This window comes from Puma concolor, chromosome D4 (assembly GCF_028749965.1).
Source record: "Puma concolor isolate L17-30 chromosome D4, mPumCon1.1.hap2, whole genome shotgun sequence".
Lineage (NCBI taxonomy): Eukaryota > Metazoa > Chordata > Mammalia > Carnivora > Felidae > Puma > Puma concolor.
Genome location: NC_141679.1, coordinates 84212127 through 84222646, shown reverse-complemented (window position 1 = coordinate 84222646; position 10520 = coordinate 84212127). Strand labels below are relative to the sequence as shown.

At 42.6% G+C, this 10520-nt stretch overlaps 1 protein-coding gene across 1 annotated transcript in view; it reads left to right on the top strand.

Annotated features, from left to right (window-relative positions):
• Positions 1-2992: 2992 nt before the first annotated feature.
• The window catches only part of PSMB7 (proteasome 20S subunit beta 7), a 59855-nt gene continuing 52327 nt past the window's right edge, over positions 2993-10520 (top strand). Inside the window, exons 1-4 of the mRNA XM_025922146.2 lie at positions 2993-3149; positions 3591-3684; positions 4406-4503; positions 5938-6078. Of these exons, the coding sequence (XP_025777931.1) occupies positions 3088-3149; positions 3591-3684; positions 4406-4503; positions 5938-6078 (395 nt within the window). The 5' untranslated portion in view covers positions 2993-3087. The remainder of the gene's footprint in view (positions 3150-3590; positions 3685-4405; positions 4504-5937; positions 6079-10520) is intronic.

Here is a 10520-nt window from a genome sequence, read left to right as displayed (position 1 = left end):
AATGCCCCGGGACAAACCAAGATCACAAATCATTTCCATATCCTTTCCTGGCTCCTCTGGGTCTCACCCAGACTCTATGGCAACACAGGCGCCCTGCCACCGCCCTCTGGGGGCTGCGGGCTGCTGTGCTTCCTTTGCCGCAATCGCATTCGAGTCATCACTGTATCTGGTGATTGACTGCCCATCGTTGACGTTCCTTGGCGTGTAGAAGCATCACACACTTCTGCCTTCAAGTCCACAAAGCTCTCCCTGTGTGAATGTCTGTCTGTAAACTCGCCCCACCTTTATTTATTTATTTATTTATTTAGAGACAATGCGAGTGGGGGAGGGGCAGAGAGAGAGAGGGAGACAGAGAGAGAATCACAAGCAGACTCTGTGCCATCAGCACAGAATCCGATGTGGGGCTTGAGCCCAAGAACCATGAGGTCATGACCTGAGTTAAAATCAAGAGTCGTCGCTTAACCAACTAAGCCACGCAGGCGCCCTTAAATTTCCCCTTGTTAATAGGACATCAGTCATACTGGGTTAGGAGCTACCCTAATGCCCTTTTTCTTGTTGTTTTTTTAATGGTTATTTTTGAGAGAGACAGAGAGTGTGAGAGGGGGAGGGGCAGAGAGAGAGGAAGACAAGTTCGGAAGCAGGGTCTGCGCTGATAGCAGAGAGCCAATGTGGGGCTCAAAACCCAATGTGTGTGGGGGGGGAGGGGGGAGGGGCGCCTGGGTGGCTGAGCGTCCAACTCTGGCTCGGACATGATCTCACAGTTCGTGAGTTCGAGCCCCATGCCGGGCTCTGTGCTGACAGCTCAGACCAGGCTTCGGATCTTCTTTCTCTCTCTCTCTCTCTCTCTCTCTCTCTCTCTGCTCCTCCGCTGCTCACGTTCCATCTGGCTCTCTCTCAAAATAAAATAAACATTAAAAAAATTAAATAAAAAAAAGAAAAGAAACCAATGCGGGGTTCATAAGATCATGACCTGAGCTGAAGTTGGATGCCTAACTGACTGAGCCACCCAGGTGCCCCCCTAATGACCTCTGTAACTTAATTCCCTCTGTGAAGGCCCTGCATCCAAATTAGGTCACATTCTGAGGTATTGGGGGTTGGGACTTCAACATAAGAATCTAGGGATGACAGGGGCGCCTGGGTGGCTCAGTCAGTTGGGTGTCTGACTTTGGCTCAGGTCATGATCTCACAGTTTGTGGGTTCGAGCCCCACATTGGGCTCTGTGCTGACAGTTCAGAGCCTGGAACCTGCTTCGGATTCTGTGTCTCCCTCTCTGCCCCTGCTGATGCTCTGTCTCTCCCTCAAAAATAAAGAAACATTAAAAAAATAAAAAATATATATAAAAAATAATCTTGGGGTGACAAAATTCAGCCCCTAACATGCGGAGAGGAGGTACATCTGGTTCATCTTGTGTTCATTCCCTTGAGGCTGGGCCCAGGGCAGGAGTGAGAGAGTTTGATGAATATTGTAGAGGCGGTTCTAGGATTATTTCCTGACTCCCACGGCATCCAGGGCATGTCAAACTGTCCTGTCTTGGTCTTATGGTGATGAGTCTCTGTCATCAGGAAATGGACTTCTCTAGAGCGGAGCTCAGATCTTCTCATTTTTGACAATCACCAGAGGATACACTCAGACTTTTTCATCAGTAGATTCCTGTGGAGGTAGGTAGGTGAGGCTTCATTTTCCTAATTCCACACAAAAGGCCCAGAAAAGTAATGGAAGAGAATTCAATCTTTGACAAATATTTATTGAACACACAGTTGTGACAGACTATGTCACTTCATTCCACAGTTACCGAGGCTGTCGCTTACTTGCTATGAAATGAATGTATTAATATTAAGTACTATTTATTGAAAAGCTGCTATATGCCAGGGATACAAGCTTTCCATGTACAATTTTCAATTCTTACAGCAGCCTTTTACAAATCAAAATAAAATTAATCTAACATAAAATGCACCGTGCTGTTCGGTGGTTTTTAGTATATTCCAATGTCATGTAATCATTACCACAGCCTAATTCCAGAACATTGTCATCACTCCAAAAAGAGACTTTGTGCCTCTCAAACAGTCACTCCCTCCTCCCCCCATTTCCTAGCAACCACTAATCTAGTTTCTCACTGGAAACTAGTGATTTGCCTAGTATGGATTTCAAAGAAATGGAACCATACTACATGTGATTTTTTTGTTTTTGTTTTTGTTTTTGTGCTGAGCTTCTTTCACTTAGTGTAGTATTTTCAAAGTTCATTCCTGTTATAGTATTTATCAATGCTTCATTCCTTTTTATGGCTGAGCAATATTCTGTTGTATGGATGTACCACATTTTGTTTCCAAATGATGGACATTTGGGTGGTTTCTATTATTTGGCTATTATGAGTAATGCTGCTATGAATGTTTGTGTACACATGCTTTTGATTCTCTTGGGTGTATACTTCAGAGACAAATTGCTCAGTCTATGTTTAACATTTTGGGCAACCGCTGAACTGCTTCCCACCAGGCATGTATGAGGGTTCGGGGTTCCCCATAATCCTCGCCAACTTTTGTTATTTTCTGTCTTTTTAATTATAGCTATCCTAGCGGGTGTCCATTGTGGTTTTGGCTTGCATTTCCCTAATGACTGATGATGTTGAGCAACTTCTCATGTGCTTCTTGTTCATTTTCACAGCAGTCTCTTGAGATAGCTGTTATTTCCATTTGGCAGCAGAGGAAAGAGATTCAGAACTGAGAGGACTCGCTCAGTGTAAGGAGGACGTGGCACTGTGCCTGGAACTTGCGTGTGTCTGTGTCCTAAGCCCCCATGGAGTCTGATCAACAGTAGACACAGCTCTTGTGTGGTCAGCAGGAGTCTGGTCTCCCGTGCCACCAACTTGGACAAGTCCTTTCCCGGCCCCCAGCGTTAGTTACTCCTCCGCGCCACTTGGGGCGAAATACTCCAAACACGTCCGGGCTCCTCTAGGAGTCCAGAACTCTAAGATCAATCGCCCAGGCGCGGAGTTTGCTCCGCCCCTTCAGGCCAGGTCGCCGCAGGCGCCGGAAGTGCCCTGCTCTTTTTTGCTAGTTCCCGCCCGTGTTCCGGAAATACTTTCTCGGGAAGATGGCGGCTGTGTCGGTCTATGAGTCCCCGGTCGGAGGTTTCTCTTTTGATAACTGTCGCAGGTGTGGCCATGCCCGGGGCCAGGTTCAGGGCGGGAGTGGGAGTGCGGTGCCGGGGTCGGAGCTGGGCCGCGGTCTGATCTGGGAAGTCCAAATGAAGGGTGAACGGCGGGGCCTGCGGCCTGCGCCCCGCGGCCCGTGTGACTCAGGGGAATGAGAGCCTGAGAGTGGGTTTCTCTCAAAGCCGAGTCTGCCTTTCCGCTTGCCCAGCGCAGCCGGCCAGTCTCCATCTCTGCCTCCTTGGGCGAGGTGCGGCCCCTCTCTGACGCTTTGCATGCCGAATAACGCGACACTAGTCCTGATCTTGAGGGGATTCGGTGAACAGAGGGATGGAAAGCGAATAGTAGCTTTTCTCTTCCTGAGTTCCCTATTAGACATTCTTCGTGCCAGTGCGGCGCAAGGTGGTCCTGCCCTTCGACGCTTTATTCTCTGCTTTGCTTTCAGAAATGCCGTCTTGGAAGCTGATTTTGCGAAGAAAGGGTACAAGCTTCCAACGGCCCGGAAGACTGGCACGACCATCGCGGGGGTGGTCTATAAGGTGAGCAGGGATAGGCCGGCAGCAGCAGCAGTGACAGCTGATTACGGGATGCAGGCCACTTGGCCTCCTTTCGCTTCTCTGGGCTCTGTCAAGAAGGGTGCATATCTCAAAGAACGTCAGGAAAAGGGCCTTTGGGATTTGTTGGGAGGTTTTGTGCGTTTATCAACAGTTTATATTCTTTTCTCACTTTGCAGAATTTTTGACAGGAGACCAATACTTTTCTGTCTTAACGTACTGTTTTGGGAAGCAGGGTGATATAATGGGAGAATACAAGATTTCTGGTCAGACAGGTGTATGTAGCCATTTAACTTTGATGCTGCTTCCAACTTTGGCCAAGTCACTTCTCACAGCCACGCTTTCCTGCCCATCAAATGAACAGAGTAACTCCTGCCTTAAATTGTTGAAAGGTCGAAAGAGAGAATGGTTATCGTGGTTAAAGATAAAGGGTGGCATATTTTATTTTATTTTTTGAACTTTATTTATTTTGAGAGAGAGAGAGCGAGCTTACGCACATGCGTGAGCAAGGGAGGGGCAGAGAGAGAAGGAGAGAATCCCAAGCAGGCTCCATGCTGTCAGTGCAGAGCCGGACTTGGGGCTCCATCTCACCAACCCCTCAAGGGTTTGGGGGAAGCAGGGGACGGCTAACATTGTTTTCCCTAGAGTAGAGAGGTGTGGGTTTGTATATGTGAACTTGTTTTAAAATATATGTTTTTAAAAATAGGATGGCATAGTTCTTGGAGCAGATACAAGGGCGACTGAAGGGATGGTTGTTGCTGACAAGAACTGTTCAAAAATACACTTCATATCTCCTAACATTTAGTAAGTATCAGTTAGTTTGAATAGCTCTTATATTTTCAAACTTGCCAGAGCCAACATGGAATTTACTGTGTTCCTTACTAAAACCTGTTGTTTATCTTGTATTTTCTTTTTATCTCCCTTAAATGGTATTTTCATCTGCCTGTCACCTGAGCTGGTTATCCTCACGTTCTCTCTTTGCTTTAGTCTTTAATTCGCTTGGTCCCAGTTCTGTTTCAGCTGTTCCATCTGCTAAAGCCTTAGTTCATATGCTTGTTTCTCAGCTGGACTATTGCATTTGTCATTTATCTGTTTGTTTGTTTGTTTGTTTGTTTATAGCAGATTAAAACCACCAAATCGTTTTTTACCTTGAGAGAGAGCTCAGGGTAGGGGCAGAGAGAGAGAATCCCAAGCAGGCTGTGCAGGGTCAGTGCAGAGCTTGTTGTAGGACTTGAACTCACAAACCATGAGATCATGACCTGAGCCGAAGTCAGCTGCTTAGCTGGCTGAGCCACTCGGGTGCCCCTGCATTTGTCATTTAAATGGCCTCTTTGCCTTTGGTCTCTTTATTATCTGTTCTTTTGCCATATTGAAGTTTGTAAAACACAGATCTGATTATGTCCTTTTCTTCTTTAAAAACATTTCAAGAGACTTTTCACATTTCCACACTGCTTTCAGAATAAAATTGAAACTCTGTAGCATATTTAAGATCTTGCACAATGTCACAAAAATTTACCTTTTCAGCGTATTTCGCTGCCATTGTCTTGTGTTCCAGTTACAGCCAGACCGTCCCTGTTCGCTTCATCTCTAAGCTCTTTCACCTTTGCTTTTGCCAGTCCCTCTGCTTAGAATTGCCCTTTCCTCTTGTTTTTGCAGTGTTTCTTATGTGATCCTTTCAAATCCAGCTCATATGAAACCTCTTCTCAAAGATCAGAGTTAATTGCTCTCTCCTCCAGTTTCCCATAGCATTTTGTGCTAATGCTAATGTATCGTATTATATAAGGTATTATAAATTTTGCCTACTTTTGTTTCCTGCACTCAACTTTGCAATCAAGTACTAGGACTGTTTCATATTTTCTTTATTCTCAGCACTTTGGAATGGCTGGTACCTGGTGGTAAATGCTTGGTGAATGTTAAATTTTAAGGTTTTTAATATGTCTTGCTCTTTGGTACAACTCAGATATGTTTTTAGGAGTAGTAAAATGCTCAGTCTGGTAAGAGCACAGAAGCTAATGATTTGCAATGTTCTGTTGAGGCACAGAAAATATATTTGCATATAACAAGATGAGTGTTCTCAGTTTCACGTTTATGTAAGATTAGAGTAGTTAACAGTGCAGAATATGTGCAAAAACCTCTCTCTGTGTACCTAAACTTGATGGAAGTTATCCAAGAAGCTCCACTTCTAATTGAGCCCTTTGGTAATTGAATTTCATCTAAGTTTCTAATTGTATTTTTTAGTTGTTGTGGTGCTGGGACAGCTGCAGACACAGACATGACAACCCAGCTCATTTCTTCCAATTTGGAGCTCCACTCTCTCTCCACTGGCCGCCTTCCCAGGGTTGTGACGGCCAATCGGATGCTGAAGCAGATGCTTTTCAGGTAAGATTCCAGGATAGGGGTTTCTATAGCATCTTTTTCTTGTGTCTTAGGTTTTTGGCATCTGGGAACCTAGAAACTACAGAAAAAGCATTCAGGTATACACATTTTATTCTAGAAATCAGTTGTTAACCATTTTAATTTCAGAAGGCTTTTGATTATGTATTTGAATTTATGGGGTCTGTTTTTTTCCCCCATGAAGGTAACACATGTGACCAACCAAGTCATTTCCTGAGGCATAGGGTATTACTGGATTACAAAGAGTCCTCTTTTGTTTATAGAAAGAAAGTTACCTTTGAGTTCATCTTGTGAACACAGACACAGACAGTTGGTTTTTTTCTCTCTCTTGTAGGGACAGAGTAGCAGTGAAATAAAAAATTGTATTTGTAGTTGGCTGTGAGTGGGTATAATAACATTAATATTAACCCACATTTACCTGTCTCTTTTTGCTGGGTCCTGTGCTTCGTGCTTTATGCACGATCTCCTTTTATCCTTGGAACTCTGAGATGGGGACTGTTAACATCAATATTTAAGTGAAACTGAGGCTTACAGAAGTATAGTCACTTGCCTGATCTGACCTTCATGCCATGCTGACTCCCACCCACAGCTCCTCTCAGTTTTGTCTCCTTTTTTTCCTTAATCACATCATCACTTTACGTTTGTGTAGGTCTCCTGGTTTTCAAATCCTAAGTCTCTTTTCTCATTTGCTTCTCATTTGCTCCTTGTAAAGAGAAGAGAGACCGTGTATTAGAGCAGAGCTTGGAAACAGCCTGAGGATTTAGTCATGGGTTAGAATACCAGCTTCTCTTTTGGAGACCTACATTACCTTTAATAGATTCTCTCTTTCTCTTTCTCTCTCTCTCTCTCTCTTTTTTTTTTCTTTTTGAAGTTGATCAGAGGCCTTTATTATTCTGGTCCTCCTCATTCATTAAGCAGCTTACAAAAAACATTTTCTTTATCTCTGTTCCTAGCAGCAGCAGCTGTATCGAGGCCTGCAAGATTAAAGGGAAGCAGGAATAGAAAGCAAAGATTGTAAGCTGCCAGCACACAGGCCATGTTCTGCTTGTAGAGAAATTATATTTGGGTCACAGTGTCTTTAAAATTATAGTGGTCAAGGGGCGCCTGGGTGGCGCAGTCGGTTAAGCGTCCGACTTCAGCCAGGTCACGATCTCGCGGTCCGTGAGTTTGAGCCCCCCCGTCAGGCTCTGGGCTGATGGCTCAGAGCCTGGAGCCTGTTTCCGATTCTGTGTCTCCCTCTCTCTGCCTCTCCCCCGTTCATGCTCTGTCTCTCTCTGTCCCAAAAATAAATAAACGTTGAAAAAAAAAATTAAAAAAAAAATTATAGTGGTCAATAAATCTAAATTGGGGAGATTGGAATTAAAAATCTGGATTTCTGGCTTTTTTTAAAAATTTTTATTTTTTCTGGCTTCTTTTGAAAAAATTCAGAAAGAGGGTGGGATGATAGGTGGCAGTAATCTTCTGGAACTGAGTGGCAGATGTTGCCTTTAGAAGTGGGAGAAGTGCTGGGGCGCCTGAGTGGCGCAGTCGGTTAAGCGTCCGACTTCAGCCAGGTCACGATCTCGCGGTCCGTGAGTTCGAGCCCCGCGTCGGGCTCTGGGCTGATGGCTCAGAGCCTGGAGCCTGTTTCCGATTCTGTGTCTCCTTCTCTCTCTGCCCCTCCCCTGTTCATGCTCTGTCTCTCTCTGTCCCAAAAATAAATAAACGTTGAAAAAAAAAAAATTTAAAAAAAGAAGTGGGAGAAGTGCTGTGGTCTGTTGGTCCTTGCCTGGTTTCACTTCCTGCTTGCCTGGCCCTTGCCTTCCTGTGAACTTGTGGGTCTTTGTCTGTGAGTCTAGCATGGCCCTGGGCTCTCAGCACGTGGCTGTGAGGCACAGCGTAGCTGTGTAGCAAGGGCTGTGGCATAGTTCCCATTTTACAGGTGGGAAGACCAGGACTTAGAAGTTTATGGGTAGGAAGTCTAGTTGTATCTACCTAATCCGTGCTCTGGCTGTACTGAGCCCTTATGTCAGTGATTTCCTTTTGTTTATGTCCATGGTCATCGTTGTAATCCTAGAGAATTACCGCTTATCAAATAAATTTTCCCAGGACAGTGGTGAGAAGTTGTTAAAGCACATCTGTTATCAAGAGTTCTGAAGACCTTTGTGATTTTGAGTTTAAATTTAAAGCTCCCTCTGGTGGTTTGTGTGGTGCATTACATTTAAAACAATTTTTAAACTTGTAAAATTGCAGTTAATAGCAAATGTTCAAGATTCTTTCCAGTCATCTCGCTAAACCTAGCAGATGTTTCTGTTAATCTCTTTAGAGTGTTTTAGGAATTCTAAATTCACTTTTTTCAATGTTTTAATGTTTTTAGTTACTTTGCAAAATTTGCAAAATTTTAGTTACTTTGCACAAATTAAATTTTACCAAAGTTTTGAGAGGAACATTTAAAAATTTAACCAGGATGCTTGTGGTTCATTATATCTTCTAACATTTTTGTTGAGTTACATAAAATGAGTTACAAAAAATAAAGTGGTATAAGGGGATTTGACTTTAGAGGTTTTGGTTCAGGTCTCATCTAAAGCACTTAGAGTTGTGTGACCTTGGGCTGTTCATCTGAGCTTTCTTAACCTCATTTTCTTCCTCAGTAAAACGAGGATAATAGTTTCTGACTCTGACTTGAGGAGGAAATGAATAAAGAAGCAAGGCTTACAATAATGCCTAGTACAGGGCCTGACGCACAGTTAGATCCCCATAAAATTCAGAGGCTGAGAAAGAGAACAAGATGTAGTCAAGGTGCTATTACTGTTCTGTTTTTCCCAGAGTGACCCATTTCTGTGTAGGTGAGTTGGTGAAGAAAGGGGGTTTGATAAATAGAAGTGGACATCTTTTCCCTCATTTAAGCAGTTTTTTTATTTTACTTGTATGTGGCTGGATGTATTGCTGTTCTTTCTGAGCATGAGCCTCCTAGTTGAATCTAATAGAAGTCTTTGTGGTTCTGTATTCTAGAAACTCTTTGAATATATAGAGACTCTTTTATTTATTATATTAGTGGTGCTTTTTTTTTCTTAGGAAAGAATAAATATACATTGTAAAAAGGTTGGAAAATACTGAAAAGCCCAAAGGAAAAAATAAAGATTTTACAATTCAGGGAGAATCATGTTTTGGTTGGGTGTGTGTACTCCCACTCTTTTAAGTTGTTTGTTCACCCATTCATTTGTTCCTTCTTTGCTTCCTTCCTTATTACTAGTGTTGTTCACAGTAAAACTTAAGACAGAAGATAAGAGATAAACTAAAAATACAAAAATTATCTGAGTTCCTACTACCCATAAGCAATTGGTGCTAGCAGGTCACTGTATGCCTTTCAAGCTTTTTTTCCATTTACTAATACATATTTTGTTCCATAAAAATGGGATCATAGTTGTATATTCTATCCTAGAATACAACCTAATCTTCCCATCTGCCAGTTCATGTTGCATAGTTTCCATTTGGAGCATTTCAAAATGAATATCACCTTTGAAACAATTTTTGTAAAAGTAACATGCGATGATTATAAAAAATTCCTACAGTGGAAATGTGAAAAGAAGGAAGTAAATGTTACGTGATGTTTTGTTACTTAGACACAGATATTGTAAACCTTTGAGAATTATTTCTTCCAGACGTTTTATACTGTTGCTTATGTGCTCATTTATTACCAAAATGGACTCCTGTGTGTGGTTTTGTAACTGACCTGTTCTCATAATAGTATATTGTGATTGCTGTTCCCAGTAGTAGAACGGTTTTTACCTTGAGCCCACAGAGGTGTTCTGGAGACCTGTAACCCTCCCAAAACAGTAGAACCTGTGTGTACATTGTTATGGGGTCAGGGTTCCACAATATGAATCCGTTTTTCAAAGGGGTCTATGACCCATCAGTATTAACTTTTGGTGGTATCGCAGTATTCCATTCTCTAGATGTGCCATAATTTAACCAGTTTTTGAATTTTAACAATATTGCTCGTTTTAAGGTAGTCCATGAACCTTTGAAACATAGAACCTTTAGGTACTTACTTGTGTGATTGATTTCTCAGGCTGTATTCTAAAGTAAATTCCTAGAAGTGGATTATTGAGTCAAAGGTATGCATGTTGAACATTTTGATACATACTGCCAAAACCACCCTTTGGAAAGGTTGTACTAAGTTGCACTACCATCAGTAGTGTAGGAGAAATAGCCAAACTATGGAAAGAGCCCAAATGTCCATTGACTGATGAATGGATAAAGAAGATGTGGTATATATGTTCAATGGAATATTACTCAGCCATCAAAAAGAATGAAACCTTGCCATTGAAATCTTGCAACCACGTGGATGGAGCTAGAATGTATTATGCTAAGTGAAATAAGTCGGTTAGAGAAAGGCGGATACCATATAATTTCACTCGTGGAATTTAAGAAACAAAACAGGTGAA